Here is a 24,465-nt window from a genome sequence, read left to right on the forward strand (position 1 = left end):
TGGTTACAGAATGGAAGTTTCATCTTTGAGTTCCAAATTCGGTGGTCCATACTTCGCTGGAATGGATCGGCTGTGGGACCCTTGGCAGCGCCCTCGGCTACGTGTTCCAGCACCATAATCTGCCTTCATCCGAAAGCTAGTGTGCTTCCAGTTAAACCTGTTGGACTATAACCTGGTGTGTGATTTTTAACTTTGTACACCCAAGTCCAACACTGGCATCTCGAAATCATTAGGTAACCTCATGATCATTCGTTCCCCTTCTGCCCTAACACTGGTAATCTGCAGGTAAACAGTTCCTACACGTGATCTCCAGGTAGGTACTGTTTACTGAGCGTACATCAGTGACTCGAAACTTCGCTTTGAATCCAGAATCCGGACTTTTGCAAATGGTGAGAGTGCTGCAGGTGTGATTATCTGGGAGACTCGAAATGACCAAGAATTCATTCATATTATAGGGTACAAACTCCACTCGGCCCTTCTGCCCTTTCATTGCCTCTCTCTACAAACTAGTTATTACTATTGGAATCAGCAGGAACCTGCAATGAAATTTGAACAAACTTTTGCCAAATTTGCGAATAACATAAAAATAGGTGGGAAGGCAAATGATTGTGCTGGAACACGTAGCCGAGGGCGCTGCCAAGGGACCCACAGCCGATCCATTCCAGAAAAGTATGGACCATCGATTTGGAACTAAAAGATGAAATTTCCATTCTGTATCCAGCGACACTCCTGAATCCACAATCACTACATTGACTGGATACACTGACTGACGTCTGAGTTGTTTTAATTTTCTGACCACAATCGCCTGATCTTGCATAATTTATCAAATCAGATTGTTGATCGTGTTTTAACTTTTTGCTGTGTTTTATTTACAAAATTGACATCCTGTTCCATTTTATACAGACCGTCCCTACTTAAGAGTATCGTTCAGAGTAAATCAGTCAAGTCATGCCAACGTTTTATGAATCCGCCCTATCTGCTGGAGAATGCCCCTCCTGGCTAAGTTGGATGTTCAGATCCAGTCAATATTCTTCAAGCATTTCTCATAAATGCACCCAGCCCAGCCTTCCCAAATACAACAGTGAAACTGGCCTGCTTACCAATTGATGAAGGAGCTCTTCCCAGCTGAATGATTGCCCATCAGCATCACTGTGATCTTCTTCCTTGGAGCCAAGAGTCTGAGGCCCAGCTGCTTGGCGATTCCCACCAGTCCTATCGAGAGCAGATTTTTTTTTAAATCAGAAATTTGGTGTTATGCCCATAAAAGTTTACTTGTGGATGAATGGCGTGAATGTGATTACCTCCGCTAGAAACTAGTTGATTGGTTTCCCTTTGACATCAGAGGCAACTCACTCACATTGCATCCATTTCACTTTGCAGCTACAGTATAGGGTGTCGCTTGATGAATAAAATAGCTCAATTAAACAGAGAATATATATCTGTTCCTTATTCATCTTTTTTAATACAAAAATTAAGGAAATATATAAGAGCACTTGAGTGATGATCATATCTAGTGACATTTGTTGCTTAACACCAAGGCCGAGTTTTCAATGCATTGGATATGACCCGACAGAAGAATAGAGATTCTGCAATTATGAAACTTAATCACAGAATTACAATTGCTTCCTTAGTAAAAGGAGGCATTCATTTCTGCTACATCTCATTCTCTTAACGCTTGAATGCGACTTGTAGCTCGGGCAATGAGACAAAACGTGACGTCCCATTGATTTAATGGTTTTCTCCAGCACTCTGTCTATCTCTCTCGCTCTCTCTCTCTCTCTGTGGCTCTCTCTGTCTCTTTCTCTTGAATTAGAAGTATACTAGGCTCTAACTTATGTTCCTACATCTGTAAATTTAACTCCAATTTGACCAATTTGTAATTGCATTATCATCACATTCACATTTCTCCACTTTATCATGTCATTTGCTAAATGAATTATTTTGAAAGCATGAACAAATTTCTTCTATGTAAGTTCAATATGCAATACAGCAGCAATAGATTAAAATATTGTCAGTTTCCTTTATTAAAATTGATCATAAGAGAAGAACTAAATAGCTGCTTGTAAACATAAGCTTTTATGATATTGCTGCACATGAATCCTTGGGATCACCAATGCAAAAGACACAAGTGAAGTATAACAGCACACTTTTTAATAATTTAAGAGTCCATGATCAACCACGATTCCCTTGAATGGCATAACAGACTCGAGGGATTGAATGCCCTACTCTTGCACAGAAGGCACGTCGTTTGTTATTACAATTTATAGGATGGGTAAGGTGATGGTTTCATACATGACATAAGACTTTATTAAAATCAATCTTAAAACAGAATGAATGATACAACTTTGGGGGAGGGCGTAAAGGAGCAGAGAGACCTCTGATTTCATGCCCATGATTCTCTGGTGATGGCCAGGCAGCTTGACACACTTGTTAAGAAGTCTTATAGGAATTTTGGGTTCATACAGGTAAAGAATTTAAAAGCGAGGAAGTGATGCTATGCTTCTACAAATCATTGGTCCAATCACATTTGGAGTATTACATTCTGTTCTGGGCACATTATATAATGAAGAATGTTGGAGTTCCGGACAGAGTGCAAAGTAGATGTACGAGAATGATCCTCGGAACAAGGGATTATAGATAAAATGAAATGTTAGAGAGATTGGGTTTAATTTCCTCGCAGAAGAAAAGTTTGAGAAGTTGTTTTATTGAATTGTTCAAAATTTGAACAATTTTGACTGGGTAAAAACAGAGATTCCATTCCCAATAGTTCATGTGTCAGTAGTAAGTGTCAGGATTTCATTATTGTCAGCAAGAGAGCGAGGAGTAAGATAATGACAAAAACCGAAATAACTGCAGATGCTGGAAATCGGAAACAAAAACTGAAAATTCTGGAACAACGCAGCAGATCTACCAGTACCTGTGGAGAGGAAGCATGTTCCTGGTCCATTGACACTCCTTCAGATGAGAAGAAATGCCTTCATTCAGGAATTTGGAATGTGCTACCTGGGAGAGTGCTGGAGGCAGATTAGATACGAGGTTTCAAACGTGAGTGATATATGGTTGAAAATGATGAATGCAAGGGCTACCTAGATAGGACTGGAGAATGGGACTGAGCTGGGTAGCCTTTTCTGGAGCCTGTACAGAATGGGTTAAATTGTTTCATCTATGATTCTACGTGTTCAGTCCTAGATTGCATTCAAAGGGATGATGACCTTGTGCTGCAGAGTGCATGACAAAAGAGAGTTGAGTTCGATTCTGGAAGAATAGAAAATTGCACACATTGCCCAACAACTCCCTGGGATGTAGAAGCTGGAAGTTGGTCAAAATGAAACGCATTAGTTCCACAGAGATTTAAAGGGTAGACACTGAGAACCTGAATCTTAAGCTGGGGAGTTTATTATCTGAGATCATGGTCAGAGGATATGGGTTCAATCATTCACGCTTGACATTAGAAACAAAAGCCTCATATGAGTCATTGACTGGATTGTGAATTCCTGTAAACCTACAGAAGTGTGGACTATCGGATAAGACAATGTTTAAGGCTGAGCCAGGCAACCATTTCCATCCTTAAGGAATCGGAGAATTTGGAGTGAACCCAGCTACTTAGGAATGAGACTGATCACCATCATTAGTTGCATTGAAGTAGTTTGAGAAAATTCACGATCTTCTTACTCTCACGTTTTCAATGCATTCACTCTGAATCGAATCACTCTGAATATCTCTCCCTCGTAACCTCTTTATTTTAACTTTGATTAGAAGGTTTGCAAATTCCATAAGACCATAAGACATAGGAGTGGAAGTAAGGCCATTTGGCCCATCGAGTCCACTCCGCCATTCAATCATGGCTGATGCGCATTTCAGCTCCACTTACCAGCGTTCTCCCCGTAGCCCTTAATTCCTCTAGACAACAAGAATCTATCAATCTCGGCCTTGAAGGCATTTAGCGTCCCGGCCTCCACTGCACTCCGTGGCAATGAATTCCACAGGCCCACCACTCTCTGGCTGAACAAATGTCTCCGCATTTCTGTTCTGAAATGACCCCCTCTAATTCTAAGGCTGTGTCCACGGGTCCTAGTCTCCTCGTCTAACGGAAACAATTTCCTAGCATCCACCTTTTCCAAGCCATGTATTATTTTGTACGTCTCTATTAAGTCTCCCCTTAATCTTCTAAACTCCAACGAATACAATCCCAGTATCCTCAGCCGTTCCTCATATGTTAGACCTGTCATTCCAGGGATCATCCGAATGAATCTCCACTGGACACGTTCCAGTGCCAGTATGTCCTTCCTGAAGTGTGGGGACCAAAACTGGACACAGTACTCCAAATGGGGCCTAACCAGAGCTTTATAAAGTCTTAGTAGTACACCTCTGCTTTTATATTCCAACCCTCTTGAGATAAGAGACAACATTGCATTCGCTTTCTTAATCACGGACTCAACCTGCATGTTTACCTTTAGAGAATCCTCGACTAGCACTCCCAGATCCCTTTGTGCTTTGGCTTTATTAATTTTCTCACCATTTAGAAAGTAGTCTATGCTTTTATTCTTTTTGCCAAAGTGCAAGACCTCGCACTTGCTCACGTTAAATTCCATCAGCCGTTTCCTGGACCACTCTCCCAACCTGTCCAGATCCTTCTGTAGCCTCCCCACTTCCTCAGTACTACCTGCCTGTCCACCTAACTTCGTATCATCGGCAAACTTCACTAGAATGCCCCCGGTTCCCTCATCCAAATCATTAATATATAATGCGAACAGCTGTGGCCCCAGCACCGAACCCTGCGGGACACCGCTCGTCACTGGCTGCCATTCTGAAAAAGAACCTTTTATCCCAACTCTCTGCCTTCTGTTAGACAGCCAATCCTCAATCCATCCCAGCAGCTCACCTCGAACACCATGGGCCCTCACCTTGCTCAGCAGCCTCCCGTGTGGCACCTTATCAGAGGCCTTTTGAAAGTCTAGATAGACCACATCCACTGGGTTTCCCTGGTCTAACCTACTTGTTACCTCTTCAAAAAATTCCAACAGGTTTGTCAGGCATGACCTCCCTTTACTAAATCCATGTTGACTTGTTCTAATCAGACTCTGCTCTTCCAAGAATTTAGAAACCTCGTCCTTAATGATGGATTCTAGAATTTTACCAACAACCGAGGTTAAGCTGATTGGCCTATAATTTTCCATCTTTTGCCTTGATCCTTTCTTGAACAAGGGGGTTACAACAGCCATCTTCCAATCATCCGGGACCTTTCCTGACTACAGTGACTCTTGAAAGATCTCAACCAATGCCTCTGCTATTTCATCAGCCACCTCTCTCAGAACTCTAGGGTGTATCCCATCGGGGCCAGGAGATTTATCACTTTTAAGACTTTTTAACTTTTCTAGCACTATCTCTTTCGTAATGGCAACCATACTCAACTCAGCCCCGTGACACCCTTTAATTTTTGGGATATTACTCATGTCTTCCACTGTGAAAACTGACGCAAAGTACTTGTTAAGTTCTCCTGCTATTTCCTTATCTCCCATCACTAGGCTTCCTGCATCAGTTTGAAGTGGCCCAATGTCTACTTTTGCCTGTCGTTTGTTTCTTATGCACTGAAAGAAACTTTTACTATTATTTCTAATATTACTGGCTAGCCTACCTTCATATTTGATCCTCTCATTTCTTATTACACTCTTTGTTATCCTCTGTTTGCTTTTGTATCCTTCCCAATCTTCTGATTTCCCACTGTTCTTAGCCACTTTATAGGATCTCTCTTTTTCTTTAATACATTTCCTGACTTCCTTTGTCAGCCAAGGTTATCTAATCCCTCCCCGGTTAATCTTTCTTGTCATTCCTGTCATTCCAGCGTGTTGGAAATGAAACTCCCTCTGCCCACAATCCATAAAGTACGTGTCAGTTCACTCAGATTGCAAATTTCTCTCCTAATCCTTCACTAAAGAACCCACTGCTACCCTCTGCAGGACTCCCAACCGTTTGCCCACCCAGTGAACAGCTTTTCCATCCTCACTCTGATAATTCCAATCGATGTTTTGCCATCTATGAATTTCACTCTTTTGCTCTCACTTTGTACATATCACATCGATTATATCATTCGTTAAATCTCATTGCCATTCCTGTACTTGGCATTCACGCCCATCTTTGCTGGCAGCATGAAGATCCAGTAACTTTAAAGCAGAAAGTACCCTACAAGTTGGAGTGAAATGCACAGCTCAGATTCAATATGTAACGTGTCACATAGGGAGACATATTGATAGAATTGTATAAATCTACAAAAGCCTCCACATAAACCATGGTACACACAGATAGATAGCCAGAGACCTTTCGCCAAGGGGGATATGGCTGTCATGAGAGGTCATGATGTTAAGGTGATTGGAGGAAGGTATGTGGAGATCTCAGAGGTAGGATCTTTACACAGAGAATGGTGGGTGCGTGGAATGCACTGCCAGCGGTGGTAGTAGATTCGGAGACATTAGGGTCATTTAAGCGACTGCTGGACAAGCACATGGACGGCAGTAAATTGGGAGGGAGTGGGACAAAGGGCCTGTACTTTGCTGGACCGTTCTACATTCTATGTTCTAAAACAGGAGGCTGTGAGTTGTTGGAGTGATTCCTGTATGTGCAGGGGTGTGGGGGGGGGGGGGGGGGGGGTGTCTGTGAGACAGGGCCTATGTGTGTTTGACTGTTTGATTCTCGAGTATGTGTGAAATTATTTGGATGTGGGTGTGTAATTCTTTGTGTCTGTGAATGACTTTATGTGAGTGCGCGCGAGTGCCTGAGTGAGTGAGTGAGTGCGTGTGAATCAGTGAATACGTGAGTAGTCGAGAGTGAGTGGTGCTGGAAAATCACAGCAGGTCATGCAGAATCCGGGGAGCAGGAGAATCGATGTTCGGGCAGGAGCCCTGCATCAGGAATTGGTGAGTTGGTCAGTTCGTGAGTCAATGTGTGCGACTGTGAAAATTACTGAAAATTGTAAGAATGCATGTGTTTGTATTGTACGTGAGACTGAGTTAATGAGTGAGCGAGTATGAGTACCTGTGTGCGCGTTTGTGAGAGAGAGTGTATGAGAGAAAATCTGAGATTGTGTATGTGTGTGACATTACTCCACTGATCTCAGTGATAGTTCTACAAAAGTCCTGTTGAATGCTGCATTACAGAGTTCAGCTGCAGCTAATTCAAGATTCATGATACTTGAGAACCGAATGACTCACAAGCACTGAAATAAATGTGCCAGCTGCTGCCTTTCAAACACGGCAACGAGGAACTCAGCTGTACACTGGAAGCACGTTAAAAATATCTTTCACTCTGCGGGGGTGATGGGGGTGGGGGTCCTCCTGTGATGAAGTGGCTATTGTCCCTAAATGGGAGTCCTGCTTCAGAGAGTGAAATACCATTTCTGAACAGATTGATTCGAAAATATTTACAACTTCACTATTTTCCCCAAACACTCACCCCACCCCCGCCACGTTATCTTACCCTGACTTGAGTCCGTGTAAAGCAAGTGGCATTCTCTGAGAATGTTCTCATTGACGGAGAGACATAAATTCTCTGAAGAGTTTGAACTGGGCCGAAGCTTCAGCAATCCTGACATGATTTTTGTGCTGAAAATGTGGCAGATTCCCTCAGACTGAGCGGGAACAGACCTGCCTTGAGCTCACCATCCGTCTTATTGGCACAGTCTGTCAACCAGCAAGGTCATGTCTCCAAGCCCACTCGGTACTCACTGTGTGCCCCCGTCCGTCAGGATGACTACATTATAACAACAGTTCGACTCTCGGGTTTCTGAGCTAAAAATGTTCTGTGTCCATTTTAATTTATGCCGTTGACAATACAACGTATTCGTGAAGTTAAATCTGATATGTGTTAGCTTTTCAAGACTTGGTTCATGTCTCGACATTAGGGTCATAGGGACAAGAGGAGGATATTCAGCCCCTCGAACATCTTCTGGCACTCAATGCTTATCTGTGACATAGCATTATAGATTTTATGAAATGTACTCATAGGATGTTTGTATCACCGGTTAGGTCAGCATTTATTGATCCCCGGGCAGTTCAGAGTCAATCACATTGCTATGGGTCTGGAGTCACATGTCGACCAGACCAGGTGAGGATGGCAGATTTCCTTCGCGAAAGGACGTTAGAGAGCCAAGTGTTTCTTATTTTTTTTTCCCAGATGATGATATCGTGATAATCATCAGACTCATAATTCCAGAATTTTTATTGAATTCTAATCTTATCATGGTGTGATTTGAACCTGGGCTGCCAGAACATCACTGGGCTCTCTGGATAATAGTGCTAATATCACTGGGCAAATGCTGCTGGCCTGTATCCCTTAATATCTTCGGTTAACAAAATATTATCTACCTCAGATTTAAAACTAACAGGTGATCTAGCACCCACTGCTGTTTGTTGAAGTGTTCAAAACCATAAGAAACTTAATCGAAATTAGTTGTGTAAAATCGCATTTTATTCTCCCATGCTTAGCAAGTTTTAACAAGCGTCAAATCTAAGAGTCAACATAAGTCAGAATGTAATAAAGATGTAGGTAATGTCATCATTTCCTGCCTTCTTTGACAACAGGTTTTACTCAAGTATACTGTTAACGTCTTAAAATTATCTTCAATGCACTGTTTGAAGTTTTCCTTCCAACTTCGGTTTCTCAATGCACGAGAAACCACATTTTAATATCCATAGGAAGAGACGAGAATCTGCAGCTAACTAAACAGTCTGACTGATTCCTTCAGAAGTATTAGTCCTGCCTTGCAGCCCAGGGCATATCTCACACTTGGGACGTTATCATCTCTCCCTCTGCTGCATGCGAAATACAATGAGATGTTTAGTGATGATTTTTGGACATTAGGGCAGGAGGGATAGTATAAATTAAACGGTAAAACGGAACAGAAAGGCTTCAGCTTGGGTGTGGAACACTGTCAGCACGAGTGGTGGAAACGGGAGCCCTTCACTGTCCACTAAACCACCGCTTTTGCTGTCATCCAGAAACTTACTGACAGTGCCTCCTATATTGTCATCCAAATTGTGGATATAAATGACAAACAATAGTGGTCCCAACACCAATCCTTGTGCCAGGCCTTCAGTATGTACAACAATCCTCTGCCGGAGTGAATCCAGTGTAATCTCCTGTGAAGAAGGCTATTTAAGAGTCCATCAGGAATTCCTGATGAAGGGCTTATGCCCGAAACGTCGATTCTCCTGCTCGTCGGATGCTACCTGACCTGCTGTACTTTTCCAGCGCAAAACTTTTCGACTCTGATCACCAGCATCTGCATTCCTCACTTTCTCCCCTGTCCCTTATGGACCCCAACCCACACTTGACTAATCATTCATGCTTAATATGCGAATATAGTGTTATAGATCTTCATTTCCTGACAGATTTATCAGAAGAGAAAGTGAGGACTGCAGATGCTGGAGAACAGAGCTGAAAATGTGTTGCTGGAAAAGCGCAGCAGGTCAGGCAGCATCCAGGGAACAGGAGAATCGACGTTTCGGGCATGAGCCCTTCTTCAGGAATGAGGAAAGTGTGTCCAGCAGGCTAAGATAAAAGGTAGGGAGGAGGGACTTGGGGGAGGGGCGTTGGAAATGCGATAGGTGGAGGGAGGTCAAGGTGGGGGTGATAGGCCGCAGTGGGGTGGGGGCGGAGAGGTCAGGAAGAAGATTGCAGTTTAGGAAGGCGGTGCTGAGCTCGAGCGATTTGACAGAGACAAGGTGGGGTGAGGGGAAATGAGGAAACTGGAGAAATCTGAGTTCATCCCTTGTGGTTGGAGGGTTCCTAGGCGGAAGATGAGGCGCTCTTCCTCCAACCGTCGTGTTGCCATGGTCAGCTCAGATTTCTCAGAAGTTCAGTGACGGAGCGGGGTGACTAATGAGAACACAACTGAGGTAGGTGATATATCTGGATGGACAATGATAATAAGAGTAAGGTCAGTGACGTATCTGAACGCACAATGGCAATGGGAATGAGGTTAGTGATGTATCTGAATGTGGAATGACAATAAGAAGGGGAGTAGTGATGTATCTGGATTGAGAGTGACAAGCATGTGTGAGAGCATGGAATGCGTTGCCAGCAGCAGTTGTGGAAGCGAGGTCATTGGGGACATTTAAGAGACTGCTGGACATGCATATGGTCACAGAGATTTGAGAGTTCGTACATTAGGTTTACCTCACATGAGGATCAATGGTCGGCACAACATGGTGGTCTGAAGGGCCTATTCTGTGCTGTACTGTTCTATGTTCTACAAGAGTGAGGTCAATGATGATTCCAGATGGTTAGTGACGATTAGAGGTTTTGTATTCCACAATCTTCTGCATTATTATGGGGTGCTGCTGTGATGGTGGATGTGTGTCAGTGTGATGGGAACCTTTTCTTGTGATTTATTTTATCCTTGGGACGAGTGTAAGGGACGGGGAGCATGTTCTCCTCTCTTGGTCCTTCACGTGATTCCAGATCCTGGGCGATTGTGGTTGGGAAGTTAATGCTGACCTCGGCAGCAATGCACACATTCAGTCTGTAAGAAGAAGCACGTTGAATCAGTGAGTTAAATATTCTTGTTTAAAGAGGGAAGCTCCTTACCTCGAGTCCACACTATATATTTTCACTCTTAGATTAACATCGGTTGAAATAATTTGTGATCTTGGAATTAGGCTAATGGTGTTTGAATGGACAGGATTATTGCTGGCATATCACATCTGCTCTTGTTATTTCATGACTATGTACTGGGTGGCAACAATTGAAATTTAGTTGTTGATTTAGAGAAATGTGAAAAACAGAGCAAAAACCAAGCTGAGCAATGCTGTAACGTCTATCTCCCCAAGGAGCTTCCATACAGTATAAGGCAGCGTCTCTGGAAATGTATCTGATCAAACGAGGAGCTTGTCAGCTGTCTGAAGGCACAGATCACCTCGTACAGATAAATGCATCGACCGATTCAACACGTGGAGAAAGCATTCTACACCACCCTTGTGTTTATTGGCGTACCTGGTATGGCGTTAAGACAAGTGAACTTGTTTCAATGTGTTGCTGATCTGCTGTCTGTTTTTACTCTTTGAACAATAACGTCACAAGCTGAACAGTGACTGAAATTCACTGAGCAGCATTCTCAGTACAATTCTGCACTGACAGACTCCCAACTTCACTGCCGCTGCTGTATTTTCTGTGTTCACTTCTATACCGTCTTTTCCGGTTTGATAACGTTTTGAAGGTGTGAGCAAGTTATACCTGTTGAAACATTAACTCTGATTCCTGTTGCACAGATGCTAAGCAATTTCTGTTTTTATTATACAGATGAAGCCTATTTTCTCTGCAGTTTAAAGGGTTAATGGGTGCTTTCAATGAAGACCCACATGGAAATGACAGGGTATATAACTGCATAGTCTAAGAATTAGGTCCAGAGAGAGATGTTCAGAAGCACTGCAACACGCAAAACTAGGACAGCTTTGGAACTGTTTTCCAAAAACAACATTGGATATAGCACCCAGTTGTTCATTTCAAATCTGAGATAACTTTTTTCTTTTGTTCAGCAAAATCATAAAGGTATATGTACCGCTGTTTGATTCATAAAAATTCATTTAACTTTCTTTTATTAATTTGAGGGATGTGGGCATCATTGCCTCGCCACAGTTTATTGCCTGTCCCAAGTTCCCCTTGAGAAGGTGGTGGTGAGCTCCCATCTTGACCCACAATGCCATTAGGAAGGGAACTCATGAGAGAAAATTCCAGAGGGTTGAGGTAATTTAACAACCGTCCCTCTGGGACTCTGTCCTCTGAACCATCTCTGGTCAAGGGATCCAAATCTTGACAGATTATCCTCCTGATTCCAAGCGTCGACTCTTCTATCTTCGACAATTTTAATTCCATTTAAGTCGTCATTGGACAGGTATATGGACGTACATGGAGAATTAGGTCCAGACCTAAAAAAATCTTAAAGTAAGGGAACACTTAGGAAGCAGCGATCATAATATGGTAGAGTTCAGTCTGCAATTTGAAAGAGAGAAGGCAAAATCGGGTGTAATGGTGTTACAGTTAAATAAAGGTAATTATGAGGGCATGAGAGAGGAACTGACGAAAATAGACTAGAAACAGAGCCTAGCGGGGAAGACAGTAGAGCAAAAATGGCAGGAGTTTGTGGGTAAAATTGAGGATATGTACAGAGGTTCATCCCCAAGAAGAGAAAGATTATCCGGGGAGGGATTAGACAGCCATGGCTGACAAAGAAAGTCAGGAAATCTATCAAATAAAAAGAGAGATCCTATAAAGTGTCCAAGAGCACTGGGAAATCAGAAGATTGGGAAGGCTACAAAAACAAACATAGGATAACAAAGAGAGAAATAAGGAAGGAGAGGATCAAATATGAAGGCAGGTTAGCTAGTAATATTAGAAATGATAGTAAAAGTTTCTTTCAATACATAAGAAACAAACGACAGGCAAAAGTAGACATTGGGCCACTTCAAACTGATGCTGGAAGGCTAGTGATGGGAGAAAAGGAAATAGCAGGAGAACTTAATAAGTACTTTGCGTCAGTCTTCACAGTGGAAGACATGAGTAATATCCCAACAATTAAAGGGAGTCAGGGGGTTGAGTTGAATTTGGTTGCCATTAAAAAAGAGAAAGTGCTAGAAAAGCTAAAAGGTCTTAAAATTGATAAATCTCCTGACCCCGATGGGCTACATCCTAGAGTTCTGAGGGAGGTGGCTGAGGAAATAGCAGAGGCGTTGGTTGAGATCTTTCAAAAGTCACTGGAGTCAGGGAAAGTCCTGGATGATTGGAAGATCGCTGTCGTAACCCCTTTGTTCAAGAAAGGATCAAGACAAAAGATGGAAAATTATAGGCCAATTAGCCTAACCTCGGTTGTTGGTAAAATTCTAGAATCCATCGTTAAGGATGAGGTTTCTAAATTCTTGGAAGAGCAGGGTCGGATTAGAACAAGTCAACATGATTTAGTAAGGGGAGGTCGTGCCTGACAAACCTGTTTGAATTCTTTGAAGAGGTCACAAGTAGGATAGACCAGGAAAACCCAGTGGATGTGGTCTATCTAGACTTCCAAAAGGCCTTTGATAAGGTGCCACACGGGAGGCTGCTGAGCAAGGTGAGAGCCCATGGTGTTCGAGGTGAGCTACTGGTATTGATTGAGGATTGGCTGTCTAACAGAAGGCAGAGAGTTGGGATAAAAGGTTCTTTTTTGGAATGACAGCTGGTGACAAGCGGTGTCCCGCAGGGTTCAGTGTTGGGGCCGCAGCTGTTCACGTTATATATTAATGATCTGGATGAAGGGACTGGGGGCATTCTAGCGAAGTTTGCCGATGATACAAAGTTATGTGGACAGGCAGGTAGTACTGAGGAAGTGGGGAGGCTGCAGAAGGATCTAGACAGTTTGGGAGAGTGGTGCTGGAAATGGCTGATGGAATTCAATGTGAGCAAATGCGAGGTCTTGCACTTTGAAATAAAGAATACAGGCATGGACTACTTTCTCAACGGTGAGAAAATTCGTAAAGCCAAAGTACAAAGGGATCTGGGAGTACTAGTCGGATGATTCTCTAAAGGTAAACATGCAGGTTGAGTCCGTGTTTAAGAAAGCGAATGCAATGTTGTCAATTATCTCAAGAAGGTTGGAATATAAAAGCACCATTGTGCTACTGAGAGTTTATAAAGCTCTGGTTAGGCTCCATTTGGAGTACGGTGTCCGGTTTTGGTCCCCACACCTCAGGAAGGACATACTGGCACTGGAGCGTGTCCAGCAGCGATTCACACGGATGATCCCTGGAATGGTAGGTCAAACATACGAGAAATGGCTGAGGATCCTGGGATTGTATTCATTGGAGTTTAGAAGATTAAGGGGAGATCTAATAGCAAATTACAAGATAATACATGGCTTGGAAAGGGTGGACGCTAGGATATTGTTTCTGTTAGGCGAGGAGACTAGGACCCGTGACAACAGCCTTAGAATTAGACGGGTAAATTCAGAACAGAAATGCGGAGACATTTCTTCAGCCAGAGAGTGGTGGGCCTGTGGAATTCATTGCCGTGGAGTGCAGTGGAGGCTGGGACGCTAAATGTCTTCAAGGCAGAGATTGATAAATTCTTGATGTCACAAGGAATTAAGGGCTACGGGGAGAATGCGGGTAAGTGGAGTTAAAATGCCCATCAGCCATGATTGAATGGTGGAGTGGACTCGATGGGCCGAATGGCCTTACTTCCACTCCTATGTCTTATGGTCTTCGGGACTTATGGAATAGTGTAGGTTAAATGGGCTTCAGATTGGTATGACAGGTCGGTGCAACATCGGGGGCCAAAGGACCTGTACTGCGCTGTAATGTTCTATGTTCTATGGACATATGTGTACATTGACAACGTAAATATCGCAACATTCAAAACATTTACGCATTGACACTAAAGCAGCCCTGCATTATATCTTATGATTCATGTGTGTAAGTCACTTGGAGTAGTCTTGTCTGAAATCTTGCACAGTTTGTGATAATCTCTTTCTTGGTTTGTTGTGGCTCCAATCAGGGGCTAAGAGCAGTGGATGACCTGGTCCAGGGGGACGAGGAGAGTGTTTGTCAACACTCCAATCGTCCATCCTCTGAATGAGTTGTGAGCAAGGTTTCTAATGGGATGCTCACCTGCCAGATTTGGAGCTGAGAACTGGAAGAATCTATTCGTCTCATTCAAATAGATCCCTGGTAGATGAATAAAATCACAGACTTTCTTTTGTTTTCTTTACTCCTTGTCCAAAATCCATAATCTCTGCAGTGATGGGGCTGGAGGACAATTTAACATTGGTGCTCAAATGTTAAAATTCCAACTCAGTGAACCACTAACCTTTCCAGTCACACGGTGCACCAGTTGTTAGTATAAAAATCTTATTCTTGTTTGTTGGAACAGGCAGAGTTAGTTCCTGATCAGTTAGTCACTCTTTCTACATCCATTTGTTTTCCACAGTAAATTTGTTGGCGATTGTCATCCTTTGCAGGGGAATGTGTGGTATTGCCCTTCGCACTACTCGCTACCTGGTGTTTATGTCAATTGCCGATCTGATGGTCCTGATCACTGACATTGTACTGAGGAGATTTCGATATTATTATTACTCACGCTGCTTCCTGGACATCACTCCTGTGTGTAGTATTAATGGGGTGTTATATCGTGCAGCCAGAGACTGCTCTGTTTGGTTCACTGTCACTTTCTCTTTTGACCGTTTCATGACCATTTGTTGTCAGAAGCTGAAAACAAAATATTGCACTGAGAAAGCTGCGACTGTGGTTCTAGCAACAACCTGCACCTTGTTCTGTTTGAAAAACATCCCCTTCTATTTTCAGTACCAGCCAGTTCGGATTATCAACAATGTGCCTTTCTACTGTGATTCAAAATCAAGCTACTATACTGAGACTTGGTGGGTGGGATTAAATTGGCTTGATACAGTTTTAACTCCTTTACTGCCATTCATTTTAATTCTGTTGCTCAATGCTCTGACAGTCAGACACATTTTAGTGACCAGTCGAGTCCGGAAGAGGTTGAAGGGTGACAGCAAAGGAGAGAATCACAGAGACCCAGAGATGGAGAGCAGAAGGAGGTCTGTGGTTTTGCTCTTCACAATCTCTGGGAGCTTCATCCTCCTGTGGTTAATCTATGTTGTAAATTTCTTCTATTTCATCATTCAAGAAATTGATCCTGACAATTACCCGCCTTTTCTATTACACTTCAGTAGAGTTGGTTACATGCTGCAAACATTAAGTTGTTGCACAAACACATTTATTTATGCAGCAACATTGTCTAGGTTCAGAGCGAAGATCAATAATGCAGTAGAATATCTTGTTACATGAATTCCTCAGGTTACCAATAAATAAAACCCCACAGGTGGGTCGTATTGTTCCAGACCATGAAGTGATTGATTTTTATTTCAGTGTTGGGATTTTCATATCACTGTCCCCATTCCCTGTAACTACGTCTGAAGGTGGTGGTGAGCTGCTTTCTTGAACCACTGCAATTCATGTGAGGTGGAAGGTGCACAATATTCCTTCAGGTGGAAATAACGCAGCGACAGTGAAGGAACGGTGATACAATTCCAAGTCAAAATGATGAATGGCTTTGGGGGAAACTTACAGAGTGCGTTGTTCCTATCTATCTGCTGCCTTTTCCCTTATCGATGGAAGTGGTCATCGGCTTGGAAGGTGCTGTCTAAGCAGTTTTGGTAAATTTCTGAAGAGCATCTTGTAGATGGTACACAATGCTGCTCATAACCCTCGGTGAGGGAGGGATTGGATGTTTGTGAATGCACTGCCAATCAAGCGGGTTGTTTCATCCTGAATGACGTCTATCTTCTTGAGTTTTATTAAAATGCAACCATCCAGGCAAGTGGGGAATCTCCCATTATACTCCTGACAGACAGTCCTGATTGCAGTGCAGTAAGAGAGTTTATTTGGTAAACTGTAAATTCCTCATTACAGTATAATCTAAAACAAAATTTCCAGAAAAATGATATTTCCCACTGGGTAATTCCTAGCAGTTTGCAATCTACTGTAAGTCCATCAAAATTAAAGACTTTCGTTGGTTATGATGAACTTCGATGGAATAGTTAATCAGAAAACATTTGACTATTTAAACACATTGTCTCACTCCACAGGAACAATTCAACACAGCCCAGATTAATGTCACATAAAGACAAACTCTGAGCCGATAGAGAAATTATGACAGGTGATTACCGAACCCACTCACCAAACAAATGATCATAAAGGTCCGACCTTCCTATTTTTCAGCATGCTATTTCCGGATTCTGATCGGCTGCTTCTCCAATGCAGTCCAAACAGAAATGTCTTTCATGGGGTCAAAAGTCAAAATAATACAAACTAGCTGCCTTGTGTTGAAAGCAATTGAATGTCTTCCTCCGCTGGCCTCTCCACGCCATGGCAGAGGAGGTGGTGGAGTCTGAAACCCTCTGGTATTCAGTCAGAGAGCGAGAGAGGGAGCGAGGGAGGGCAGCAGCTCACACATTATATGCATTAAACAGTGTTTCTGCTGTAATTGTACCCAAGCACCTCTGTGTGAACCATTTTGTCAGCAGACGGGACGAATTTAATTGCACTTTCTGCACAAATTGTCAGTGAGAAATTATTCAAACGTGGCGGGAGTGAGACGAGCACCAGCTGTGTTTAGTTCTTTCTCCTCATACATCAAAGCCAACATCGCAAGGTACAGGGCAAAGCTGCTCTGTGGCTCCAAAGACATTCTTTGAAGAATGCACCAAACATTTAATTTGACAGATTCTCTTAAGGATCAGGCCAGAATCCCCTGAAAATATTTCATGAAGGTAGCTTAGGTCTTAACTTTTTCTTATTTTTAAGGCAGATGTGAAGTGAATGTTCTAGGGATGCTGCGACAGGTCGAATCACTCGACTTTAAGCAAAACATAATTTATTTGAACACTTGTTAATAAAGCATGTGCTGTTTTGACTTCCACTAACAGGAGTATCCATGTTAAGAGCTGTGGTGGAGTCTGAAACCATCTGGTATACAGTCAGAGAGCGAGAGAGGGAGAGAGGGAGGGCAGCAGCTCACATAACATCATCCAAACTCATACCACAACACACATACACACAAGCACACACGCACACACACTCAGATACATGCATCTTGTATCCAAGGTTTTGCTACAGCTCGGCATGTCCCGGGTGAGGCCACACTTGGAATATTGTGTCCAATTCTGGCTTTGGAAAGGGTGCAAAGAAGGTTTACCAGGATGCTGCCTGGACTGGAAGGCTTGTCTAACGAAGAGAGGTTGACTAAGCTCGAAATTTTCGAGAAGGAGGAAGAGAGGTGACCTGATCAAGGTATACAAGGTAATGAGAGGCATGGATAGAGTCAATAGCTAGAGACTTTACCCCAGGGCAGGATTGACTGGCACGCGGGGTCATAGTTTTAAGATATAGGGAGGAGGGTATAGAGTAGACGTCAGAGGAAGGTTCTTTACACAGAGAGTTGTGAATGTATGGAATGCGTTGCCAATGATGGTGGTGGAGTCATTAGGGACGTTTAAGCAACTGCTGGACATGCACATGAAGAGCAGTGAATTGAGGGGTGCGTAGGTTAGGTTATTTTATTTTACATTAGGATTAATCCTCGGCACAACACCGTGGGCTGAAGGGCCTGTTCTGTGCTGTACTTTTCTTTGTCCTGTGTTCTACTACAGTTGAAACACGAGCAAAAGAAAGTGGAATTTGGAATAATTTAACTTTTGGAAAACTTAACCAACTTGATACAACAACTATTACTAATTAACTTTTCCAGTATAGTAACTTCCCAAAAACACATCCCTTGGCATTTTCCCATGATAAATTCAAACACAGATTCTTACAAACAGGAGGAAAAGAAACATCCAGAGAGAGAATTCAGAGAAAATCAGAGGAATCCTTTACTTTACAAAGAAGCTTGCAATACTTGATGGGTTTATGGATTGCAGTGTGTCTATTTCATGCGTGGAGTTTTAGGAATTCGGTTGATGAACTTAGAGCATGGATCGGTACTTGATATCAGCGGGGCAGGATTGTTGTTGAATGTTCCAGGGTTTGATAGTTCAAAACGAGTAGGGAGGAAGGTAACTGAGATTAGGGAGTGGCATTGCTGAACAGGGCAGTGCATAGAACATAGTACTGTACAGCACAGCACAGGCCCTTCAGCCCTCCATGTTGTGCAGACCTTTTATCCTACCCTAAGATCAAACTAACTTAAGTACCATTCATTTTATAATCATACATGTGCTCATCTATGACTTGCTTAAATGTCTCTAATGTATCTGAGTCTACTACCACCGCTGGTCGTGCATTCTACGCACCCACTGCTCTCTGTGTACAGAACTGACCTCTGTCCTAAACCTTCCTCCAATAACCTTAAAATTATGACCCCCTAGTGATAGCTATCTCCGCCCTGGGGAAAAATCTCTGACTATTTACTCTATCTATGCCTCTCATCAACTTGTACACCTGTACTGAGACGTTTCTCATCCTTCTTCGTTCCAATGAGAAACGCATGAGCTCCCCAGCCTTTCTACATAAGACATACCCTCCAGTCCACGCAGCATCCTGGTAAATCTCCTCTTCACCTTCTCTAAAACTTCCACACCCTTCCTATAATGAGGCAACAAGGACGGAACACAATATTCCAAGTGTGGTCTAACCAGAGATCCATAGAACTGGAGACAACCTCGTGACTCTTAAACTTAATCCTCCTGTTAATGAAAGCCAACACACCATACAGCTTCTAAACAACCCTATCAACTTGGGTGAAAACTTTGAGAGACCTATGGGTGTAGGCTCCAAGATCCCTCTGTTCATCCACACAGCTAAGAATTGGGCGTAATTTACTTGCAGAAGATAAGATTGAGATGTTGCTTTATTGATGTTCAAAATTATGATCAATTTTGAGTGGCTAAAGATGGAAATTCCATTTCGTGTGTCAGTAATAAGTTTTAGAATTTCATGACTGTCGGCAAGAGAGCTAGGATTGAGATAACGACAAAAACCGAAAGAATTGCAGATGCTGTAAATCAGAAAAAAAATCTGAAATTGCTGGAACAACACAGCAGATCACCAGAACCTACGGAGAGAAAGCAGAGTTAATGTCCCAGGCCCAGTGACGCTCCTTCAGAAGAGGAGAAACATCTTTATTCAGGAATTCGAACTGTGCTACTTGGGAGAGTGCTGGTGGCAGATTTGATGGGAGGTTTCAAAAGAGAGCTCATATATATTTGCAGGTGATGAGTTCAAGGGCTACCCAGATAGAACAGGAGAATGGGACGAGCTGGGTAGCTTTTTCAGGAGCCAGTGCAGACAGAATGGGTTAAATTGTTTCATCTATGATTCTACGTGTTCAGTCCTAGATTGCATTCAAAGGAATGATGACCTTGTGCTGCAGAGTGCATGACAAAAGAGAGTTGAGTTCGATTCTGGAATATTAGAAAATTCCACCAATTGCCCAACAACTCCCTGGGATGTAGAAGGCTGGAAGTTGGTCAAAATGAAACGCATTAGTCCCACAGAGATTTAAAGGGTAGACACTGAGAAGCTGAATCTTAAGCTGGGGAGTTTATTATCTGGGATCATGGTCAGAGGATATGGGTTCAATCAATCACGCTTGACATTAGAAACAAAAGCCTCACATGAGTCATTGACTGGATTGTGAATTACTGTAAACCTGCAGAAGTGTGGACTATCGGATAAGACAATGTTTAAGGCTGAGCCAGGCAACCATTTCCATCCTTAAGGAATCGGGGGATTTGGAGTGAACCCAGATACTTAGGAATGAGACTGATCACCATCATTAGTTGCATTGAAGTAGTTTGAGAAAATTCACGATCTCCTTACTCCCACGTTTTCAATGCATTCACTCTGAATCGAATCACTCTGAATATCTCTCCCTCGTAACCTCTTTATTTTAACTTGGATTAGAAGATTTGCAAATTCCTGTTATTCCAGCGTGTTGGAAATGAAACTCCCTCTGCCCACAATCCATAAAGTACATGTCCGTTCACTCAGGTTGCACATTTCTCTCCTAATCCTTCACTAAAGAACCCACTGCTACCCTCTGCAGGACTCCCAACCGTTTGCCCACCCAGTGAACAGCTTTTTCATCCTCACTCTGATAATTCCAGTCTATGTTACGCCATCCATGAATTTCACTCTTTTGCTCTCACTTTGTACATATCACATCGATTATATCATTCGTTAAATCTCATTGCCATTCCTGTACTTGGCATTCACGCCCATCTTTGCTGGCAGCATGAAGGTCCAGTGACTTTAAAGCAGAAAGTACCCTCCAAGTTGGAGTGAAATGCACAGCTCAGATTCAATATGTAGCGTGTCACATAGGGAGGCATATTGATAGAATTGTATAAATTCTACAAAAACCTCCACATAAACCATGGTACACACAGATAGATAGCCAGAGACTTTTCGCCAAGGGGGATATGGCTGTCATGAGAGGTCATGATGTTAAGGTGATTGGAGGAAAGTATGGGGCGATCTCAGAGGTAGGATCTTTACACAGAGAATGGTGGGTGCGTGGAATGCACTGCCAGCGGTGGTAGTAGATTCGGAGACATTAGGGGCATTTAAGCAACTGCTGGACAAGCACATGGACGGCAGTAAATTGGGCGGGAGTGGGACAAAGGGCCTGTACTTTGCTGGACCGTTCTACATTCTATGTTCTAAAACAGGAGGCTGTGAATTGTTGGAGTGATTCCTGTATGTGCAGGGGTGTGGGGGGGGGGGTGTCTGTGAGACAGAGCCTATGTGTGTTTGACTGTTTGATTCTCGAGTATGTGTGAAATTATTTGGATGTGGGTGTGTAATTCTTTGTGTCTGTGAATGACTTTATGTGAGTGCGCGCGAGTGCCTGAGTGAGTGCGTGTGAATCAGTGAATAAGTGAGTAGTCGAGAGTGAGTGGTGCTGGAAAATCACAGCAGGTCCTGCAGAATCCGGGGAGCAGGAGAATCGATGTTCGGGCAGGAGCCCTGCATCAGGAATTGGTGAGTTGGTCAGTTCGTGAGTCAATGTGTGCGACTGTGAAAATTACTGAAAATTGTAAGAATGCATGTGTTTGTATTGTACGTGAGACTGAGTTAATGAGTGAGCGAGTATGAGTGCCTGTGTGCGCGTTTGTGAGAGAGAGTGTATGAGAGAAAATCTGAGATTGTGTATGTGTGTGACATTACTCCACTGATCTCAGTGATAGTTCTACAAAAGTCCTGTTGAATGCTGCATTACAGAGTTCAGCTGCAGCTAATTCAAGATTCATGATACTTGAGAACCGAATGACTCACAAACACTGAAATAAATGTGCCAGCTGCTGCCTTTCAAACAGGGCAACGAGGAACTCAGCTGTACACTGGAAGCACGTTAAAAATATCTTTCACTCTGGGGGGGTGATGGGGGTGGGGGTCCTCCTGTGATGAAGTGGCTATTGTCCCTAAATGGGAGTCCTGCTTCAGAGAGTGAAATACCATTTCTGAACAGATTGATTCGAAAATATTTACAACTTCACTATTTTCCCCAAACACTCACCCCACCCCCGCCACGTTATCTTACCCTGACTTGAGTCCGTGTAAAGCAAGTGGCATTCTCTGAGAATGTTCTCATTGACGGAGAGACATAAATTCTCTGAAGAGTTTGAACTGGGCCGAAGCTTCAGCAATCCTGACATGATTTTTGTGCTGAAAATGTGGCAGATTCCCTCAGACTGAGCGGGAACAGACCTGCCTTGAGCTCACCATCCGTCTTATTGGCACAGTCTGTCAACCAGCAAGGTCATGTCTCCAAACCCACTCGGTACTCACTGTGTGCCCCCGTCCGTCAGGATGACTACATTATAACAACAGTTCGACTCTCGGGTTTCTGAGCTAAAAATGTTCTGTGTCCATTTTAATTTATGCCGTTTACAATACAACGTATTCGTGAAGTTAAATCTGATATGTGTTAACTTTTCAAGACTTGGTTCATGTCTCGACATTAGGGTCATAGGGACAAGAGGAGGATATTCAGCCCCTCGAACATCTTCTGGCACTCAATGCTTATCTGTGACATAGCATTATAGATTTTATGAAATGTACTCATAGGATGTTTGTATCACCGGTCACATTGTTAATCACATTGCTATGGGTCTGGAGTCACATGTCGACCAGACCATGTGAGAATGGCAGATTTCCTTCGCGAAAGGACGTTAGAGAGCCAAGTGTTTCTTGTTTTTTTTTCCCCAGATGGTGATATCGTGATAATCATCAGACTCATAATTCCAGAATTTTTATTGAATTCTAATCTTATCATGGTGTGATTTGAACCTGGGCTGCCAGACCATCACTGGGCTCTCTGGATAATAGTGCTAACACCACTGGGCAAATGCTGCTGGCCTGTATCCCTTAATATCTTCGGTTAACAAAATATTATCTACCTCAGATTTAAAACTAACAGGTGATCTAGCACCCACTGCTGTTTGTTGAAGTGTTCAAAACCATAAGAAATTTAATCGAAATTAGTTGTGTAAAATCGCATTTTATTCTCCCATGCTTAGCAAGTTTTAACAAGCGTCAAATCTAAGAGTCAACATAAGTCAGAATGTAATAAAGATATAGGTAATGTCATCATTTCCTGCCTTCTTTGACAACAGGTTTTACTCAAGTATACTGTTAACGTCTTAAAAGTATCTTCAATGCACTGTTTAAAGTTTTCCTTCCAACTTCGGTTTCACAATGTTCGAGAAACCACATTTTAATATCCATAGGGACAGACGAGAATTTGCAGCTAACTAAACAGTCTGACTGATTCCTTCAGAAGTATTAGTCCTGCCTTGCAGCCCAGGGCATATCTCACACTTGGGACGTTATCATCTCTCCCTCTGCTGCATGCGAAATACAATGAGATGTTTAGTGAGGATTTTTGGACATTAGGGCAGGAGGGATAGTATAAATTAAACGGTAAAACGGAACAGAAAGGCTTCAGCTTGGGTGTGGAACACTGTCAGCACGAGTGGTGGAAACGGGAGCCCTTCACTGTCCACTAAACCACCGCTTTTGCTGTCATCCAGAAACTTACTCACAGTGCCTCCTATATTGTCATCCAAATTGTTGATGTAAATGACAAACAATAGTGGTCCCAACACCAATCCTTGTGCCAGGCCTTCAGTATGTACAACAATCCTCTGCCGGAGTGAATCCAGTGTAATCTCCTGTGAAGAAGGCTATTTAAGAGTCCATCAGGAATTCCTGATGAAGGGCTTATGCCCGAAACGTCGATTCTCCTGCTCGTCGGGTGCTACCTGACCTGCTGTACTTTTCCAGCGCAAAACTTTTCGACTCTGATCACCAGCATCTGCATTCCTCACTTTCTCCCCTGTCCCTTATGGACCCCAACCCACACTTGACTAATCATTCATGCTTAATATGCGAATATAGTGTTATAGATCTTCATTTCCTGACAGATTTATCAGAAGAGGAAGTGAGGACTGCAGATGCTGGAGAACAGAGCTGAAAATGTGTTGCTGGAAAAGCGCAGCAGGTCAGGCAGCATCCAAGGAACATGAGAATCGAGTTTCGGGCATAAGCCCTTCATCAGGAATGAGGAAAGTGTGTCCAGCAGGCTACGATAAAAGGTAGGGAGGAGGGACTTGGGGGAGGGGCGTTGGAAATGCGATAGGTGGAGGGAGGTCAAGGTGAGGGTGATAGGCCGGAGTGGGGTGGGGACGGAGAGGTCAGGAAGAAGATTGCAGGTTAGGGAGGTGGTGCTGAGTTCGAGCGATTTGACAGAGACAAGGTGGGGGGAGGGGAAATGAGGAAACTGGTGAAATCTGAGTTCATCCCTTGTGGTTGGAGGGTTCCTAGGCGGAAGATGAGGTGCTATTCCTCCAACCGTCGTGTTGCTATGGTCAGCTCAGATTTATCAGAAGTTCAGTGACGGAGCGGGGTGACTAATGAGAACACA

At 43.1% G+C, this 24,465-nt stretch overlaps 2 protein-coding genes across 3 annotated transcripts in view; one reads left to right on the top strand and one right to left on the bottom strand.

Moving 5' to 3' along the window:
- LOC122544134 (uncharacterized) overlaps window positions 1-7,708 on the bottom strand; it is a 33,609-nt gene extending 25,901 nt beyond the window's left edge. The window contains exons 1-2 of one of the 2 annotated variants that reach the window (XM_087981750.1): window positions 7,471-7,708; window positions 1,101-1,212 (exon numbers count right to left, since the gene is read on the bottom strand). In XM_087981750.1, the coding sequence (XP_087837876.1) occupies window positions 1,101-1,212; window positions 7,471-7,585 (227 nt within the window). In that variant the 5' untranslated portion in view covers window positions 7,586-7,708. The remainder of the gene's footprint in view (window positions 1-1,100; window positions 1,213-7,470) is intronic. The other variant, XM_087981751.1, reaches the window with a different exon arrangement.
- Window positions 7,709-10,922: 3,214 nt separating this feature from the next.
- Window positions 10,923-15,824, top strand: LOC148138327 (putative G protein-coupled receptor 139). Its single transcript, XM_087981598.1, has 2 exons — window positions 10,923-10,989; window positions 14,947-15,824. Exons 1-2 carry the CDS (start codon window positions 10,923-10,925, stop codon window positions 15,822-15,824), a joined length of 945 nt encoding a protein of 314 aa, XP_087837724.1.
- The last annotated feature ends 8,641 nt before the right edge of the window (window positions 15,825-24,465 follow it).

This window comes from Chiloscyllium plagiosum, unplaced genomic scaffold, assembly GCF_037043375.1.
Source record: "Chiloscyllium plagiosum isolate Xiang-an unplaced genomic scaffold, Cpla_swu_hap1 HiC_scaffold_40, whole genome shotgun sequence".
Lineage (NCBI taxonomy): Eukaryota > Metazoa > Chordata > Chondrichthyes > Orectolobiformes > Hemiscylliidae > Chiloscyllium > Chiloscyllium plagiosum.